This window comes from Melospiza melodia, chromosome 21 (genome assembly GCF_035770615.1).
Source record: "Melospiza melodia melodia isolate bMelMel2 chromosome 21, bMelMel2.pri, whole genome shotgun sequence".
Lineage (NCBI taxonomy): Eukaryota > Metazoa > Chordata > Aves > Passeriformes > Passerellidae > Melospiza > Melospiza melodia.
This window is the reverse complement of record NC_086214.1, coordinates 2,322,026-2,341,853: the sequence shown is the minus strand read 5'-3', so window position 1 is coordinate 2,341,853 and position 19,828 is coordinate 2,322,026. Positions and strand designations below refer to the sequence as shown.

The following is a 19,828-nucleotide window of genomic DNA, read 5'->3' as shown; positions in this document are numbered from 1 at the left end:
GGCAAGCCCAGGAGCCCAGAGCTCCTGCAGAACCCATCACAGCACTCAGTGGGAGCAAACTTGTGTCCAGTCCTCACCCGGAGCTGCAGTGCCCAGGATTCCACCACTCTGGAATGAGGAACTGTTCCTGCTCTTTCAGAAGGAGCTAAGGAGGTTTGGCCTTCAGATCAATTGTCTGCAGGCTCCTGCAGTGCCTGGTGCTGCTCCCTTGCCAGCGGCACCCCAGGGCAGGGGGGCACATCTGGGCTGCTGTGTCTGGCTCTGGGGCTCCCTGTTCTGGGCAGTGAGGAGGAGCTGCAGAGGCTCTGCAGGACGGACAGGAGGGGCTTTGGGGCTGGCAGGAGAAGCTGAGGGACCTGGGCTGCTGGAGCTTCTGAACAGGAAGCCCAGGGCTCATCGGTCAACTGCTCCAAGTATTCTTTCAGAGAATCCCAGAATCAGCAAGGGTGGAACAGGCTATGGAGATCATCAAGTCCAATCCGTGCCCTGACACCACCTTGTCTCCCCTGGGCCTCCTCTCCTCCAGGATAAACAACCCCAGCAGCTCCCTCAGCCGCTCCTCACAGCTCTTGTGTTCCAGATCCCTCATCAACCTTACTGCCCTTCTCTGGACACACTCCAGCCCCTCCATGTCCTTCCTAAACTGGGGCCCCAGAACTGCAAACAGCACTCGAGGTGCTGCCCAGGGAGTGCTGAGCACAGGGGAAGAATCCCTGCCCTGCTCCTGCTGGCCACACCATTCCTGATCCAGGCCAGGAGCCATTGGCCTTCTTGGCCACCTGGGCACACAGCACAATTCCAGCAATTTGCTGGCACAGAAAATTACCATCTGGCAATTTCCCAGTGCTGGCACATTCCCCACTCAGATCTGGTGTGCACTGGCACTGCCAGTGCCCACATCTGGAAATTTTCCTCTTTTGGCACCACCCATATCCCGAATTTACTGGCAAAGAAAGCTAAAACCTGGCAATTTCCCCTTGCCAGCACTGCCCAGTCTGGAGTTTGTTGGCAGCAGGATCCCAAGAAAGAAGGAAGGAAAGAAGGAAAGAAAAGAGGAAGGCATCCAGATCCAGTCCTTCCTGGAGCCTGGAGCCTGAAATGGGCTGTTTGCTGGCACTGCCAGTGCCCAGATCTGGAAATTTCCCTATTCTGGCACAGCCCAAGTGCAGCAATTTGCTGGCACAGAAATCCAAAAGCCGAGGTGTCGCAGACATTTTTTCACAGAAATCCTTTCTTTCAGATTTCTGCCTCTTCTGGAAGGCAGAGGCCCCAGAAGAGAATGTAAACAATTGTTATCAGCTGCTGTGAAATGCAATAGGATGCACCTATTTTGACCTGTCATTGGTTCATGTTCCCATGTTTATAATGAAGGGCCAATCACAGGAACAAGCTAGGGACAGAGTCCCTGGACACAACTTTGTTACAGATTCTTTCTTTCTATTCTTAGCTTAGCAGCAGCATCTGAAACTTCTCTCTCTTTATTCTATTTAGTATAGTCATAATGTATTATATATCATGTATCAATAAATCCAGCCTTCTGATCAAGAAACAAGATTCACCGTCCATCTCTCATCCTCAGCGACTCACTCAGGCGCCAGTAATACCGAGGCAGCTTCCTGCTACTGGGTCTGCCACCACCCCCACATCTTGTGTTTCATGTAACCAGAACCCAGATTTGGAAATTTCTCAGTGCCAGCAGAGCCCAAATCTGGCAGATTTCTGTTGCTGGCAATGACTCCACCCAGATCTGGTGTTTGCTGGGACTGCCAGTGCCCAGATTTGGAAATTTCCCGATGCCTTCACAGCCCAGGTCTAGCAATGTGGTGTTAGCTAGCTTAGGAAGAGAAGTTCCTCAGACTGTGACTTTCCTTTTTCTTGGAACTGTTTAAACCTGCTCTGGACTGAAAACCCAGACAAACACCGGCAGCTCACACCTGTGGCACACCGAGCTCTGGGATGCTGCATTCCAGCACCAGAGGGACTTAGAAGAGACCGAGGGAGCCAACTACAACCCACAAAAAGGACTTCCTGAATTTGCCATCTCTTCAGCACTGTCAGAGGTTTTATTTAATATTTATTTAATATTCATTTTTCATGCTTGTGAATACTTTACTTGTTAAATAAACTGGGGTTTTTTCACTTTTCTCCAGGGAAGTCTTTTCCTGAACTAGTAGGGGGAGACGTCGCTTGAACTGGCTTTCTAGGTGGACCCCTTTTGGAGGTTTCCTCCCAAAATTTGCCCTCAGCCAGCACAAACAGTCATCATGAAAATTGTACCAGTGGCGTAATTTCCTGGTGGCAAATCTTGTGACAGAAGCTTGACCTTGTTCTCCATGAGAGATTCTTGGGAAGAGCAGACAGGAGAAGATTCCTGGAAAACTGAAACAGCTTTCCAGATGTGAAATGGAAATGAAAGAAACAATCCAAGATGTTTTCCTCTATTTATTTCTATGCTCCCCTTTTCCATGTTACACTACTTCTCCATCCCAGTAATTCCAGATGCACAGCACCTCTAAGATCGGTGACTTAGTGATTTTTAGACACTCTAAAATAGCATGAGCCACACACAGTTTTCCTTCCCGTTTTTACTGGAAGGCAACACTGGAGCTGTAAGTGCAGTGCTGGGGTCAGGTAGGAATCCTACCCCAAGGGAAGTGTCCCGACAGTGTTTGACCCTCAGCAAGGACAATGCCCAGCAGCAAGCGAGGGGATCGCTGTGCCAGCGTGCAGGAGTCAGGGCTCTGCATCTGGGCTCAAGGCCGCAAAGTTCCCGTGTTTGGACAGACAGAGGGGCTGTCCCCGGGGCGCGCGGGGCTCGAACGTGGGGCTCGTGGGGCGAGCGGGGAACGGACACGGGGACGAACGGCCCCGGTGCTTCAGTTGCAGCGGCAGCGGCAGCAGCCGCGGTGGTAGGTGGCGGCAGAAGCAGCGACAAAACAGATAATTTAGAATGCTCTTTCTCTTTTTTTTTTTACTTCCTCTTCCACTTTTTCTTTTTTTTTCTCTCCCTTTCCCGCTGTCGGGCACCCTTCTCTCGGGGTCCCTTGCCCCGCGTCCCTCCCCTCTCCCCGCCTCCCTCTCCCCTTCCAGGCCGGTCCATGCCCCCGGCCCGCCCCCGGCCCCGGGCGGGGCTGCCCCGTGCCCGGCCCCGGCCGTCCCGCCGCGGTCTCGCCTCCGCCCGGCTCTGGCCGTACTGGCGGTGGCGCTGCGGGCGGGCATCAGTGCCTGGGGCTGGGGCGGCATCACCGCCCTTCGCCTCCGCCTGGCCTGAGCCCGGCCCCGGCCCTGGCCCCGGCTCCTCCCGGGGCCCGCGGAGCACACACGGAAATGAAATTTCCTTACGGGAATGGAAAAGGAATCTTGCGATTTCAATGGGAAGCAATAGAGGAAATCTTTGGTGCATGTCCCTGCCCTTGATGGCATGCCATTCCATTTGATGGCTTTGACTTTGGGAAAGATTTCTTTCTTTTTTTGGTTTTTTTCTGAAGTGTCCGTGCCATGTCCCTCATATCTTGCCCCCAAAGTTGGGTCTTCCTCCTTGACTTTTTCCCCTGCTTTTGCAACATCTGTGAGCTTAGATTTGGCATATTTTGATCCTTTCCACTGCACCTGATGTAATCCCGGGCCATTTTCTGAGTCACTTAATTTCCCAAGTTTTCTTTTTTTCTCCTCCACTTGCAATTCCTTTGATGGTGTCTCCATTCCAGCGTGTTTGTAGGTCCTTCTTTTCTGTTTTGGCCTTCAGTGGGGATCAATTTTGGCAAGCTTTGCTGCATGTGCCTGCACTTGCTGGCTTATGGCCTGCCTGCATTTTGATGGCTTTGAGTTTGGCAAAGATTTTTTCTTTTTTTGGTTTTTTTATGAAGTGTCCATGCCATGTCCCTCATATCTTGCCCCCTAAGTTGGGTCTTCCTCCTTGACTTTTTCCCCTGCTTTTGCAACATCTTTGTTCCCTCTTTTGGCATGTTTTGGTCCTTTGCACTGCACCTGATATAATCCCGGGCCATTTTCTTAGAGTCACTTAATTTCCCAAATTTTCTTTTTTTCTTTTCCAATTGCAATTCCTTTGATGGTGTCTCCATTCCAGCGTGTTTGTAGGTCCTTCTTTGCAGTGGGGATCAATTTTGGCAAGCTTTTCTGCATGTGCCTGCACTTGCTGGCATATGGCCTGCCTGCATTTGGGAGGGTTTGACTTTTGGAACGATTTCTTTTTGTTTTTTTTTTTTTTTTTAAGTATTCATGCCATGTCCCTAATATCTTCCCCTCCAAGTTTTTCTTCCTACTTGACCTTGTCCCCTGCTTTTGCAACCTCTGTGAGCTTAGTTTTAGCATGTTTTGGTCCTTTGCACTGCACCTGATATAATTCCAGGCCATTTTCTTAGAGTCAGTACATTTCCCAAATTTTCTTTTTTTCTCCTCCAATTGAAATTTTTTTGATGGTGTCTCCATTCCAGCGTGCTTGTAAGACCTTTTTTCTCTTTTGGCCTTCAGTGGGGATCAATTTTGGCAAGCTTTGCTGCATGTGCCTGCACTTGATGGCGTATGGCCTGCCTGCATTTTGATGGCTTTGACTTTGGGAAAGATTTTTTCTTGGTTTTTTTTTTGTTGTTTTAAGTATTCGTGCCATTTCCCTCATATCTTCCCCTCCAAGTTTTGTCGTCCTACTTGACCTTTTCCCCTGCTTTTGTAACATCTGTGAGCTTAGTTTTGGCATGGTTTGGTCCTTTGCAATGCAGCTGATTTCCTCACAGCCTTTTTTTTGAAGACACTAAAATTCCCGTATTTCTGCTTTTTTCAATTGAATGTCATTTGAACCTATCTCCTTTCCAGAGTGTTTGTAAGCCTTTCTTTTGGGATTCACAAGATTCCTTTTCCCTTCCCAAAAGGAAATGAAATTTCTCGTCGGGAAGGGAAAAGGAATCTTGCGATTTCAATGGGGACCAATACAGGAATCTTTGGTGCATGTCCCTGCCCTTGATGGCCTGCCTGCCTGCCTTTAGATGGCTTTGATTTTAGGAAAGATTTTTTTCTTTTTTTGGTTGTTTTCTGAAGTGTCCGTGCAATGTCCCTCATATCTTGCCCCCTAAGTTGGGTCTTCCTATCTGAGATTTTCCCCTGCTTTTGCAAAATCTGTGAGCTTAGTTTTGGCATCTTTCGGTCCTTTGCACTACACCTGACATAATCCCGGGCCATTTTCTTAGAGTCAGTACATTTCCCAAATTTTCTTTTTTTCTCCTCCAATTGCAATTCCTTTAATGGTGTCTCCATTCCAGCGTGTTTGTAGCTCCTTCTTTTCTGTCTTGTCCTTCAGTGGGGATCAAATTTTGCAAGGTTTGCTGCATGTGCCTGCACTTGCTGGCATATGGCCTGCCTGCATTTTGATGGCTTTGACTTTGGGGAAAATTTTTTTCTTTTTTTTGGTTGTTTTATGAAGTGTCCATACCATGTCCCTCATATCTTGCCCCCTAAGTTGGGTCTTCCTCCTTGACTTTTTCCCCTGCTTATGCAACATCTGTGAGCTTAGTTTTGGCATTTTTTGGTCCTGTGCAATGCAGCAGATTTCCTCACAGCCTACTTTTTGAAGTCACTAAAATTCCCGATTTTCTGCTTTTTTCAATTGAATTTCATTGGAACCTATCACCTTTCAGAGTGTTTAAAAGCCTTTCTTTTGGGATTCGCAAGATTCTTTTTCCCTTCCCGAAAGGAAATGAAATTTCCATTTGAGAAGGGAAAAGGAATCTTACAATTTCAATGGGGACTAATAGAGGAATCTTTGGTGCATGTCCCTGCCCTTGATGGCAAGCCATGCCTCTTGATGGCTTTGACTTTGGGAAAGATTTTTTTCTTTTTTTGGTTTTTTTCTGAAGTGTCCATGCCATGTCCCTCATATCTTGCCCCCTAAGTTTTGTCTTCCTTCTTGACTTTTTCCCCTGCTTTTGCAGCATCTGTGAGCTTAGTTTTGTCATGTCGGCCCCTGCCAGGCATCTGAGCAGGGACGAGGAGGCAATGAGGCCCCAGGCCTGCAAGGGTCACTTGTCCCATCGTGGCCTCAGGCCCAGGCCCAGCAGCCATGGCCAAAGTGCTGCCCATGTTGGCTCTGGCAGGGCTGTCTCGCAGCTGCTGCCCATCCCTGTGCCCTGTGCAGCCCAGGCTGTCCCACGGTGTCCCTGCCCTGCGCCTCTGTCCCTGCAGGCTGTCGGCATCCCCCGGCTGCCCCACCTGGCTGGGCCCTTCCTTTGCTGACAGCTCTGCCTCCTGCCTGCCTCTGCCGGCCCACACAGAGCCTTGGGCTGCTCCAGGCCCCTGCTGGGGACGTGCTGCACCACAGCCCTGCCCTGCCAGGGAAATTCCTTTCTGCTGCTGCCCAGGCTGGGCCTCCCCAGCTGCCCTTGTGCGGGGTGCGGAGGTTCAGGGATATCACACCACAACCAATATGATCCAGTGAAGCCAAATTTATTATCCCTAAAAAGACTATATTAATAATAAATCTCTACTGTCCACGTGTCTCTAGCTAATACATGATTGGTTAATCCTAGCTGTTTACACATCTAAAATAGAATGCTGATTGGATCACCTAATTTTTCACGCATCTTGCTGTTGTCTTTTGGCCCATTCATGGTTCAATGTTTTCCTTCTTTCCCAAGCTTGCTGTCAAACTTGCTGAGTCCTGATGACTCTTCTTGTATTTTTCTCAAGGATATACCAACCCCATTTCTGAATATGTCCATTATCCATTGTTTGTGAATGTGTCCATTGTCCATTAGTACAAGCAGGTTGGATTGTGCATCGGCTGAATATGGCCTTTGTCTAGCCAGAACTCCTCAATCTGCAAAAAACTCTCAACAGTTCCCCGGTTTTGTTTTTGCACAAGCCAGACTGATTTAAAAGCACGCTCAATTATTTTCTGCACAGCAAGGCACTACAAGCAGAATTGAAAATGAAGACAAAGTATCATTATGCCAAAGGGTACTAAATCCTTGAGCCAGCCTGTTATTCCCCAGGATTTTAGCCACTCATCAAAAAAATTCTCAACCACTGTGAGCTTTTTCATATTCTCCTTAAGCAATGACAATTTCTTGTCAATAGATCCAGAGTGGTCAGAGAGATTCATGCAACACATCCCTTCAAAATCTTCACGCTCATCTCCTTGTGCTAGCAACAAAAAATTTATAGCAGTCCTATCCTGTAACACAGCGTGGTGTATGCTACCTACATCAGTGGTAAGCTCATTCCGGATTACAGATGTAATGTTCATTTGTTTTCCTGTCCAACAAGCCAATCGTTTGAATGATGTAAGGGCCTGTGATGAAGCTAATCCTGGTGGAAAAAGTGATGCCAGGATAACCGAAGGCCAATTCCACAATTCTACATTATCCTTGCAGTCTGAGACTAATAGATGCTCACTACATTTTGGACGTTGGAATTTGTGCCTGATGTCAAGCATCTGTTGAATGCTAGGGGCAAACAGTGTCAATTTCCCAAACTAGCATGGTCCTCCTAATCCTTTCTGAGGAATTGCAGGCCAAGCTTTATCTCCACCAAAGGAAAACAAGAGTAGAAAAAAGTTATTGCAGAAGCTATTGTAGAAGGGACTTTTCTCTCCAATGATGTAGAAGCTTTTCTTGTAGTAACTAATGCTGCAAGTAGAGTTTGAGAACCTTTCGATTGGAAGATTTTAGAAAAGATGTGAGCTGCATTTTCTCAATTTGGTTGAAAATGCCAACTTGCACAGTCACTTCTGCAGTATATTTTTCCATCTAACGCATTAATTCCAGCTGATGTGCATACCCTAATAAGACTTAGAATGCCACCCTATCAGCAGGTGATGTTTCATAAAAGCTGGGAGGAAAAGTGTGCTCAAGAAGCTGCAAGAGCTAGAGTGCAGGGTGATCCTCTGTATGGTTTAACAGCACAACAGTTACTTGGCAAAGGGCCCGGGGCTACTGCCACTGCCCAGGCTAGGAGCATTGATCAAGTCTTACAGATGAGCCAACAACTAGCATGTAATGCATTTCTTGCACTTCCAGATAAGTTACACACTATGTCTTTTACACAGATTTGTCAAAGAAAGAATGAAGACTTTGATAAATTTGCAGACAAATTGCATGAAGCTATCTATAATCATTCTGATTTCAATTCAGACACAAAGATACAACTGGATGGACTTTGGGATCATTTCTCCATTCCAAATGGCTTTCCCTTCAGTCACAAGAGCCTTCCATCTCTTCCAAAACTTGCCTGCTGAAACTCTTCTGCTCCCATCCAAATCAGTTCACTACTCCAGCATAACCCTTGAAGCACGGACAGATGACTCTTCAACTAATTATAGTAGAAAAGAAGGGTATTTATTGCAGCCCTGGTCACATGTGAACTAGTTCCCAGAGACACGTGCAAGGAGTTGCAGACTCCTGCTCTCTATTTCTACAGAAAAGGTTTTACTTTAGGTTTCTAAGGACCCATAATACATAATTATTACCTGCCTGCTTCGCATTTTTATCAGCTGAATATCTATTACAGCTGCGCAATTGTATTCCCTTAACTGGATCAGTGGGATTTTGAAATGAGGGAGTGGTTGTATGGGAGGAAGAAAGCAGACTTCCTCATGGTGAACTCTCCTCCCATGGCCAGTTGGCAAGGCCTTTTGACCTGCTGCTCATGGTCCAAGCCTCTCCTAACTGTTCAATTATTCTTAAGGCAAGGTCTTTCTATGGTCTCAGCTTCTTCACAATTGCTTCCTCTATCCCTGTCACTCCTAGCTTTATGTTCCTAATATATTTGGTACTCTTTAACTAAGGCACATGATTTCTGCTACCTGTATTACTAACTTAGCTTCTTACCTCATTTTAAAATCTTAACTAAAATATGCAATCTTCTACTATCCCAATTCTCTTCCCAGCTGGGCCCTTGACCCATCTGCACTTTTCAATTTTCCTCATTACACTTTCAGCTAAGCCCTTGACTCACCTCAGGCACATCCCCGACTGCCTCTCTCCCAGCAGCTCAGAGCTGCATTGCACAGCGCTTGCTGTGCACCACAGAGCACAAAGCAGGCTGGCCTGGTGGGCCTGAATATTTCTGCCAAACACTCTGCATCTCATACCTTTGCTCTGGCTCAGTGCAGAACTGCAGGGTTGCAGGCGCTTCCTCCCAGAGCTGCGTGAGGCGCTGGCTCCTGCAGATGGGCCCTGCCAAGCTGTCCCTGCCTCACGCTGGCCTCACTTCCCTGGCACAAGTGCCGGGCCTGAAGGAGCTGCCCTGTGCTCCAGCCTGCCGAGCAGCCCGGCTCCCTGCCCCGGTGCCCAGAGTGCTGCACACACTGCTGGCCTTTGCCAGGAGTTGCAGGGCAGCCGGCAGAAGAGGAGGAATCCTCAGCCAGCCCAGCGGCCCGCGGCTGCCCTTGGCCTTTCTCTGCTCCTGGGCACACTCCAGATGGCCATGGCCTCCAGGCCGGGCTGTGCCCAGCACGGCTGCGCTTCCCCTCGGCAGCAGCCAGCTGCCACCTGGGCTCTGAGAGCGGAGGATTCGCCCGCTCCCAGCAAGAGGCACCCAGGGCCCGGCTGCTGCCTCTTGCAGCTCCAAGGGCCTCCTTCCAGCCTGCCTCTGCCGGGGCTCAGGCTGCTCCGGCCTCTGCCGGGGCTCTGCTGGGGCTCCAGCCCGGGCAAGGCCGGGCCCGCTCTCACCTCACAGGCGCTGACAGCTCTGCGCCACAGGAGACCTTCCCGAGCACCCTCTCTGATCTTTCTGCTTTCTCACTTGAGCAAGGCTCTCCTCCAGCCAAAGAGATTATTGCATTTAGGGATACAAATCCAAGTGGCAGGAACCACATTGCTCTCCAGTCACAGCTGAAGGCCTGCATCTGCAAACGATGTTTGGGCTGCCTCATTCTTTCTTTGGTTTTGCCTTCAAATGCCATTGCCCTTTCTGCCTCAACTAGAAATACCACAGCTGTGCCATAACCAGCCTGTGGGTCATATTCCAAAGGCAGTGCGGTCTGGAGAGGATGAATGAAGAAGAGCCCTCCTCACTTATGAAACCATACAAAAAAAGCCATATGTGTGACTTAGTACCAATAAAAAACAATTGGTAATTCAGAAAAAAATGTTGAATTTTCTGAAGGGGTCAGAAGGAGGAGAATCTTCCAAGTGAGTTGATGTTCCAGAAACTTTATTAATTACATCTCTAATCTATAATTCTATGCTACAAATCTCTTTAGCAACCCTACTCTACAATCCTACTCTAAATTGGTAACAGAGATAACATCTTGACATGATTGCTATGTTCTCGTCACCTAGAGTTAGGGTTAGGCTTAGGCGTAGGTTTAGGCTTAGGCTTAGGCTTAGGCTTAGACTTAGACTTAGGTTCAGGTTTGGGTTTAGATATAGGCTTTAGCTTAGGCTTAGGGTTGGGGTTAGAGAAAGGGTAAGGGAAAGGGTAAGGGATAGAGATAGGGATAGGGTTAGGGTTTGGGTTAGCATTTAAGGTTAGGGTTAGGTTTTAGGTTTAGAGTTTAGGGTTAGGGTTATTCGTCTTCTTCACTGAGTTGATGACTTGTGCCAGGATGAATGGTGGCTTGGCTGAAGTTACAAATGGATGCTGTCCACCGGGAAAAAAAAAAAAAAAAAAACAACAAAGAACAGTGAACCATTACTTTCCAAGCTCATTGCTTCAGGGACTCAATCGGGATACATCAAGTTCCTGGAAAGACCCAGAAAGAGCAGCAATGGGACCATCTGCTCCCCAGTCATCCCCAATGTGCAAGACCTTGCCATCACAGGCAAACCTGACCCAGAATCCCACTCATCTGTTTATTGTGATGTCTTCATCATGCTGGGATTTTTGCCCTGCCAGCGCTCTAGAAATGGTGCTTTCTGTCCCGGGGTTTTCTTGCTTTCAGGAAACTCCAATGACTCACATAGGTCCCTGCCTTTGAAAGACAGGCACTGTGCTGATTCCCACAGGGACAGAAAGCAGTGTCTGCCTTTCCATGCCCTGCCCCTCGTGTGCTGGATGGCACCTTCCTTCCCAGGAGGGCCAGCCCAGTGGCACTGGGCCCTGCAGTTCCCTCTCTGCCACACAACCTGCCAGTAACCCTGGCACAGTTCCCGTCTGCTTGAGCGTGCCAGGCAGCAGATGGTGCTGGGACAAGTCCCTCCCAGCTGTCCCTGTTTGCATGGCAGAAACCTCTGAGGGTGGGTTGGGAGGCACCAACCAGGGCCCCTCAGAGGCTCACAGTGAGCCCCCCACAGCCCCTCCTGCCCACAGCCAAATCTCTGACCCCTAGGCTGGGACTGGCTTCCTTGGGTTCCTCCACCACCATTTCATGTCTCTGTACCCTGCATTGCTCTACTTCAATTCTTTTGCCATTAGATAAAGCTGAACACTCCACCAAATCACAAAAGAGGGCAACAGACAAAGTCAGAGGACAGAGCACCTCTCCTCACAGGAAATGCAGAGGGAGCTGGAGTTATTCAGTTTTGTGAAGGACAGGCCCCAGGGAGACTTTATTGCCACTTTCCAAGACTTCACAGTGGCTTTGAAGAAAGTGGGGGACATCTTTTTTAACAGGGCCAGTTACAATAGGATATGGACAAATATTTTTAAACACTAAGGGCATCTAATCAGAGTAGGTCTAAGGAAGAACTTGTTTGCTCGGAGCATGGTGCCACCCTGGCACAGCTTGCCCCAAGAGCTTGTAGGTGCCCCATCCCTGCAACCATTCCGGCTCCGGTGGCAACGGGCTCTGAGCAACCTGATCTCTTTAAAGATGTCCCTGCTCACTGCAGGACACTTGCACCAGAGGACATTTACAGGGCCCTGCCAGCCCAGGCCAGTCTAGGATTCCTCACCATTTTCATTTGAAGAGCAGCAAGAGTGGAGGTGAGGAGGAAGGGGGCTCATCTGCTGCCTTGGGCTTGAGTGGAGGAGGAGCCCATCCCTCAGAGCCTGTTTCACCTGCAGCCCCTTCACATTTTACCTGCAGGAGCTCCTTGGCAGACCAGCGCTGCTCCTCGTCTGTCTGCAGGCAGCAGCTCAGGAAGTCACGCAGCAAAGCCGAGAGGAGCTTGGGCTGCCGCAGCTGTGGAGTCCCTACTGTGGCTATCAGGTATGTAGCCTGGAGAGAAAGGAGACACCAGGCTCCACCTCCTGCTTTCACATCTCTAAGGCTCTCCCAGATCCCTTTGTTTAACCTCTGTTCTTCAGTGGCAGTTTCTGCCCTGGCACAGACCCAGAGATGACTTTCCTTTACCAACCATAAACCCAAACCCCGATGCAGCCACAGCTTTTCCACCATCCTGCAGATCTTGCCTTGGCAGCTGATTTCATTGCCTGACCTAGTTAGTGGGAACTACATCAGCAAAAGGACATTTGCTTCTCTGAGGATTCATGCCAGCTTGAGATGGTTTTTGGAAGAGGGACTTTGCTATACTAACTAATTTCAAGGGTTACTACATGAAAGGCATCTCTGCAGTGCTTGTTGGTCCTTTAAGCGCACGTGCCCTAGAACAAAACTCATCCAGCTTTTTGTGCTGTTCTTGAAAACAATGGGAATTGGAAGAAAAGAAAGGAAATCCATCAGTTAATACCCAGGTAGGGAAACAAACATTTACAATCTCCTCTTCAACACAGACACATTAAGATGCCTGCACAAATGTATTGGGATGAAAATGCCTGCTTGGGCACACAGGAGCCACTTGAAGCTCTGTCTCTCAGCAGTCTGAAAATTTCAGCTTCCCATTTTTGCAGCCAAAGAAAAATTGTCTAGGTCAGAAGAAGGAGAGGTTCCATCCCTATGGACACCCTCTAGTCATTTGGCTGCTCAAGTCAACGCATTAATGGTAGGCCCATGCCAGAAAGTGCCAGGAAACAAACAGGAGGTTTTGGCAGGCTCTCCACATCACCAGGCTCTGGCTTGGTGACGTGCAGAATGTTGCTTGGGCTAGGAGAGAAACACGGTCACTGAGTGTTTCAGCAGCACTGCACAAGAAGCAGAAGAGACTCTGTGCATTACACCCTCATGCCCATGTTTTCCAGTGAGAAGAAACTGCACACAGGGTTAGGTTCCTCTCTAAAGACCACGGTTTTAGAAACTTTGTTGGGTTTGGGTTTCCTTCCTTCATTTCTGGAAAGATAACAACACTTTTAAGATGCTTTTTCCCTGTTATTAAGGCCATCTACACAGACAAAAGAACTGGAACCACTAACCCAAAGGAAAGTGTTGAGTGAGAATGGAGTTTGTTTGGAGTTTGTTTGCATGTGGTAAGGCTTGAGTTCCCCCACTGATGCAAGCAAAAGTACAGCAGATGCTGATGTGTTGCAGGGACATTTGTAGGAGGGGACCTTGGTGGAAGTAGTTCCAGCAGATGGCAATGGGATTTTGTCCAGTGGCACACAGGACATGGGAGAGGTGAGAAAGACAGTGGGATCAGTGAGTATTTGCTCCTTACCGTGCCAGAACTTTCGCCCAAGTAAGGAGGTTCTTGTTCTATCATTTCAATTCCCACAATTCCAAAAGACCATATGTCCACTTTGGGGCCATATGGTTGACCTGTCACCACTTCAGGCGCCATCCACCAAGGAGTCCCGGTTACCGAGCACCGTCTGCTCTGCTCAGGGCTGAGCTGAGTAGCGAGGCCAAAATCAGCTGAGGAGAAAACAAAATACTGGTTTTATCTGAATTCTGTGCAATTAGGAAAGCAAGCAAAAGAATTCCCCAGTAGAAGTTTAAAATTGCTCTGTTGAATCTCCTGGCATTGGCGACTTTAAAAATCCCACCATGTTTTACACTGCCTCCAGCAGTGGCTTTTGTTCTTTGGAAACTTTAGACTTGTAACTCCCTCCCTCTGGAAGGGACCCACACAGAGCAAGGCCACTCTTGACTGCTTGTGGCTCCTTCTACCTCTGTGCACGTTGCAACTGTGCCCTCAGCTCGCAGCAGGGGTCCCTGCACTGCCACCAGCACCATTTTTGGGGAGCTGGCAGTCACGCCAAGCAGCCCCACACCCACATCCCTGGAGAGCTGCACCTGACCAAGAATATACTGACCCAGTTTGACAGAACCGTCCGTTCTGAGAAGGATGTTGTCACTCTTCACGTCTCGATGGATCACATCGTTTGCATGAAGAAAATCCAGTCCTTGCAGGCACTGAGCAAGAAAACAGAAACAGAAGGGCAAAAATGAGTGATGTGATTTCATCACACAAGAAGGGAAACAAAGAATCTAAAAGATCCCTCTCCAGGGGAATGGGGAGTAATGGCAGAACAGTCATGGCCACTGAGAGGAAGAGCTTGCTGCTCCAACACTTGCAGAGCAGGACCTTTCTGAGGAAAGGCACGTCAGCTTTGGAAAGAGCAACAGCACCTGCTGTGGTAGGCTGTCCCCTGCCAAGCAGCCAGGATGACTCCTGCTGCAGCGCATGTGCTCAGAAGCAAAGAGCATTCTGGCTGCACTCCTATCCTTTTTAGCTGAGCACTGAGAGAAACGAGTCTCTCTCTTCTTTCTTTGCTCTTTGTTTCAAATCCTGCCACCAGCACCTTTGCTTTTACAGGCAAGGAATGCAGTGAAGACAGACTCCAGGCAAACATTTAGAGAGGCAAGGTGGAGAACAGCAACTACAAATACAAGAGACAGAGCGAGAATACTACAGCAGGAGATAAGAGTACTGGCACTGAGTACAGGGAGTGCAGGGGCACTGGCAGGCCTTTCACTTGAGATGCTTTTACTTGCCCATAGCATACCAGCAACACAGAAACAAAGCTCGGCACAGGAAACCTCTCCTGTTCTGAGCCCCTGTTTCCCAGACAATCCTGCCCAAGCCCTTGGAAACACAGATGGCATTGCTGACCTCCCGACTGATGGCTGCCATCTCATCTTCAGACAGGCAGGTCTGGCTGACGATGTCGCTCAGGACACCTCCATCCATGTACTCTATAACCAGCAAGAGTTCCTCGCCCAGAAGGTAGCTGAAAGAAGGAAACAAGGGGGTAAAGATGAACATGCATGGCTACATTGGTTTTTTGCTTCCAGGTTTCTTATTTCCAGATGCCTTTGTGACAAGGACAGAATCAAAGGAATAGACATTCCCTCTTGGCTGTGCATTATTTGCAATCTGTGCAGTGTCTCATAGAGAAAGACACATCTGTGAAAAAGGAGATGTCTTAGATGGGCAGCAAATGAAAAGTGCAGTTTAGAAACAGCCCAGATAAAAAACATGCCAGGCATGGTGTTTCTGAAAATAAGCACCTAGTCTTCCTGGCATGCATAGCAATGGCAAAGAGGGGCAACAATCCAAGGGAAATCTACTTTAGGATGGTTCATCTGCACTTAAGAAACTTGAAAAAATCAATCCCAAATAAATGTGGAGGCAGTGAACTTTGAGGCTATTGAGTTAGGAAGATACAGCTGATCCAGGTTTTGAATAATTTTGGAGTAATTATCAAACTAGGTGTGCCAGGGAAGACTCATGCAGACAAGATGCACTCTCTTCTCATCCATTGGAGATGAGTAGAGAAATATGAATAAATAAAAATTAACAGCTTTACTTGCTGCCACTGACCAAAGAGGGTTTTTAACCTCTCACGTTTGCTTTATGTAAACACACATCCATGGGATAAGACCATGACCTCTCACCTGTCTAAATAATTCACAACATTGGGACTCCTATACCTCTTCATGATCGTTATTTCATTAAAGGTTAGCTCCTTCCTCCTCACTCCTTGAAGATTTATTTTTTTTATTGCCACCTAAAATGACATTGAAAATCAGTAACTTGAGGGGTTGGTGGCACGAGACCACAAGGCACGTGGAGCGAGTGATTTTGCAATGACACAGCTGAGCTGTGCCAAACTGCCTTGTGATTAGGCACTGCAGTAATCAGGAACTGACATTCCAACAGCCCATTTCTCTGCTCCCTTGGGAGCCAGTTACAGGACACGTGGGGCCACTGACATTTTTCCTTGACCACTTGGGAACAACGGCGTCTCAGTTATCACCCACAAACCTCTGACCGCACTCTCTGCTGCTTTGTTTGGGACTCAGAAGAAGGAATCCATGCCTTAATACTCTGTGGATACATCTTGTGATATGGGCAGGGCTTAGGGCTTTCAGGGACGCCTTGCAGATCTCTCCCTACGTGCAGTTCCCAAGTGCAGCACTGCAGGTGGCTAAGGAACTACCAGTAACTTTCAGATGGATTTGCTGGCAGCCAGAAATGAGAATTCAGGACTCTGAAGCTGTAGCCCCAAAGAGCAGTGAGGTGCTCGCAGGCACCACCTTTGTTTTAGCAATGGAGAGCGAGTGAGCGCGTCCTTCTCTGAAAGGAACCGCTGCCCTCCGTGCCTTCCTTCCGGCAGCTGAGGAGGACAAAGTCCCAAATGTGTTCTGTGGGCTGGCACCAGTCTGTGCTTCTTGTGCCTTTTCAGCACAGCTCTGCCCAAAGCTCCAGCCACAGCTCACACCAGAGGGGAAAGCCCTCGAGTGCAGCAGAGCCTGCAGGGGCTGGTGACATTTACCTCTCCTCCTGTGGCACTGTCGAGTGCTCTGTAAACATCTCCAAAAGTCCTAGAAAAAAAACAGAAGCAGAGAAAGGAGAAGCTGTTTAGATCTTGCAGTGAAAGCCAGCCCACACAGGAGATCTCTGCTGGAAGTGTCAAAACCTGCAGGATGCAGGAGGGCTCTGCCAGAAGGGAGATGATGCATTTTCCTCTCAAGTGCATGGGCACTGGGCCTGTTCCTGAAGCACTGGGGTCCAATTTCTAAAGGGAGTTTAGTCTTTCCTCTTGGGTTTCACTGTCTAAACAGTGTGGTTCCTATCCTGACCACAGAGTATTTCCCTCTTCAAACCAGGGGCAAGAATTGTTCCTGGGAACTGTTATCTCACAGCTTTGATAGGGCATAGGTTGCTCTTTCCGGCAAGCAAGTTTCTTCTCTTTTCATTAGTGTGCCAGTATGATTTTGAGACACACAAAAAATGCTAAAGAAATTAACACAGAGCTGTCCCACACTTGAGAGACAAGGAGACCTTCCAGGTCCTGTTCCTTGATGCAGGAAAGACCTCGGTAGCAAGGCATCTCTGACAATGCCTTCTGAGCCCACTCACAAATTCTGAGCAGCATTGAGAGATGGGACGATCTCTCCCCAGTGTGTGATCATCTTTGCAGCTGGCCTGACTTCACGCTGGATAGACATTCTACCCCAAAAACACCTGGCCCACGGTTGTGCAGGAGTAACTGCTGTTGGACTCACCCGCTGCCAATATAATTCAGATGTGTGTATTTCATCAGGGGATTTTCAGTGGTGTTCACCATTCTCCCTGAGGGAAACAGAATGCAAGATGCTGACTTTAAAGCAGAGATCCCAGCTTCCAGGAGATACAAAAGGCAGCTCCAGCGCCTGGAGCTCTGAGCCCTTTGTGGTCGGCTGGGTAACAACAACCACAACCAGGCAGACAGCCCTGCAGCACAGGTGGCCAGCACAGAGACTGATTTGTACAGTCTTTTGAAGAGTTCTCTTGACAGGAAACAAAGCACAGGGACATACAACCCCAGGAGAGGAGGACATCTTCCCCACCTTTCAGCAGTTTGCCAAAGGAATGCCTTCCCATTTGTAAACCAGAGCAGCTCCAGCTGTAACCGATCCTGACGGGGCTTTCAGCATCAGGACCCTGACCTGTTTGTGAGCAGGCTGAGCTCAAAGATGCCCCTCTCCCAGCTAAGGAAGGCTCCAGCCTCTGCAGTCCCTCCACCCTCAGGGACAGGGCAGCGACCACAACAAGGCTGGCAAAGCCCCAGCATGAGCACTGACAGGCACTGATGGGAAGAAGCCAGAGTGAGCCTGAGCCCCAGACAAGCTGTTGCCCCCATTCAGGACACAACAGGATGGGCTTTGAGATCAGCCACACCGAGGCACAGATCAGTGCCCTTTTTGTCCCAACAGGTGATGGCACACACACAGAATCCACTGGGCTCTGGTCTCAGCCCCACCAAGTCTCTTATCTGAGAGCACAGCACTGGCAGCTGTTACGGGCAAGAAGCAGATTCATTGGGTTGTGCTGCAGAATCACAAAGGGCTTGATGTGTTTTCCTAGAGACTGATCTGAGCCAGGCCAGGGCCAATGGGTAGGATTCAAACAGTCATGGGAAAGAGTGGGAATCAGGTATGGAAAAGTGCCATGGATCTGAGGGATATACCATGGCTGGGCTGGAGGCTCTCTCCTGAGAAATGCCTGTAGTACAGTTTTATCTGATCACACCACTTGGATGTGTCTCCTGGACACATCTTGATAAGCATAAAACTAGAAGATTAAATAAAGTTTGTTATCAAAGTCTCTGTTTTTTCTTTGGCGTCACATGGAAAATTCCTTGTGCTCTCTATTTGTCCTGTAACCTGATGTTCTTTCAAAGTAGTTCTTATTGACAAAAAGATAGCATTCTCTTATTGACAAAAATATAGCATTCTCATGAAAATAAACTGTAGATGTAGTAGTGGTAACAGTAACAGTCATAAAAATGACATCAGTAAAAGGTGGGGTAGAAGGGCTCCTTCAGGATGGAGAAAAACACAACAAAAAAGCCCCACCAAAAATGAACAACAGAAAAGCAATCCCACCCCACCCCCCCCCAAAAAAAATCCCCAACCAAAAAGACAAAACTCCAAAGTCAGTCCATTTCTGTGAAGTTTTTTTGCTGTGATGGCTGGTTGCAAGTCAGGAGTCTAAGGAGAATTTAGGAAGCTAAAAATTCTGTTCAGTTTGGCCACTAGCACACAGGACTTGCCTAGATCATTTGCTAGGTCACAGCCTTCTGCTGATCCAAGAACAATCCCTGCTTCAGCCTTTAGCAGAGAGGGAAGCTCAGGCAAACCCAAGCCAGTCCCAGGTGCCCTCAGAGGCAGCAGGAACACCCAGAGCTCTCTCGCTGCCTCGCAGCACAGCACTGCCTCTGGGGAGTCCTAAATGGCCCTGTGACACCGAGCTCAGGAGGAGCATTGGGTACAGCTCTGCTGACACCTGCACACAACACACTGTCCCTCAGATAAGAAACACCCCAGACGTACCCAGCAGCTCCAGGTACTCCTCCTCAATCTCCTGTTCCCAGGATGTGCCCCAGCCTGAGTTCCCAGGTTTCACAGAAGGGCTTCCTCCAGGTGATGCTGCTGCAGCAGCAGGTTCAGAGCCCATGATGTGCTGGACCTGGAGCATTTCTGGTGGGCACAGTTCCTGTGCCTCACTCCTCACTTGGGGTTCTTCATTGCCACACATTCCCTGCAAGTCTTCGCAGGCTGCCCGGTGAGATGTCAACACTTGCACCTCAAGTCAAACAGAACAAAGCAGTCAGACACTACAGCTTGTCCCTGTCAGCCAGGAGTCATCGACTGTGAGGAAAGGCAAAGAACAGACTGACAGGGGATACAACAGCTTGTTTCAATCCTCCATCTGGGTCACCAAGTTCCACTGTAAAAACACCTCAAGAAAAAAGGAGAGCAGGAACAGGCCAGCAGGAATCAATTTGGATGACTGCTGGCCAAAAGGCCAAAGGACAAGTTTCACTGTCCAGGGCAGACATGGAGATTCAGCACACCGGGAAATGTCCTTCAGAGTGACTGTGATACACACACTACAGCAGCATGGCACTCAGAGGCATGGCCCCACTCCCTGCTGCTCTGCACTGGAAAGGCAAGAAGGGCAGAAACCACCAGATTGGTGACTGCAGTGGCTGCATCCCTCTTTCACTCACTTGGTTTTGCAGAGACTGACGGAAGCAATTAAGTTTCTCTCGGATGATTTTCATTTCTTCCTCCAGCTGCTTATGCCTTGCCTTGATCATACTGGGA

The 19,828-nt window shown here is 48.7% G+C and overlaps 1 protein-coding gene and 1 long non-coding RNA gene across 2 annotated transcripts; both read right to left on the bottom strand.

Moving 5' to 3' along the window:
- Positions 1-10,409: 10,409 nt before the first annotated feature.
- LOC134427942 (serine/threonine-protein kinase PAK 1-like) lies at positions 10,410-14,957 on the bottom strand. Its single transcript, XM_063174149.1, has 5 exons — positions 14,844-14,957; positions 14,044-14,143; positions 13,446-13,642; positions 11,975-12,112; positions 10,410-10,593 (listed from the first exon to the last, which is right to left on the bottom strand). The coding sequence occupies exons 1-5, from the start codon at positions 14,919-14,921 to the stop codon at positions 10,501-10,503; spliced, it is 606 nt and encodes a 201-aa protein (XP_063030219.1). The 5' UTR covers positions 14,922-14,957; the 3' UTR covers positions 10,410-10,500.
- Positions 14,958-16,507: 1,550 nt separating this feature from the next.
- Positions 16,508-19,100, bottom strand: LOC134427886 (uncharacterized). The gene is made up of 3 exons (XR_010030256.1): positions 19,052-19,100; positions 17,243-17,309; positions 16,508-16,558 (listed from the first exon to the last, which is right to left on the bottom strand). It is a non-coding gene; the product is annotated as an uncharacterized LOC134427886 (long non-coding RNA).
- Between the last annotated feature and the right edge of the window lie 728 nt (positions 19,101-19,828).

Coding starts and splice junctions, on each gene's coding strand:
- LOC134427942 (XM_063174149.1), bottom strand. CDS start 14,921: ATGGATGGAGGTGTCCTGAGCGACATCGTCAGCCAGACCTGCCTGTCT. Junction 14,144..14,843: donor TGGCAGCCATCAGTCGGGAG/GTCAGCAATGCC, acceptor TTTCTTGCTCAG/TGCCTGCAAGGACTGGATTT. Junction 13,643..14,043: donor GGACGGTTCTGTCAAACTGG/GTCAGTATATTC, acceptor TTTTCTCCTCAG/CTGATTTTGGCCTCGCTACT.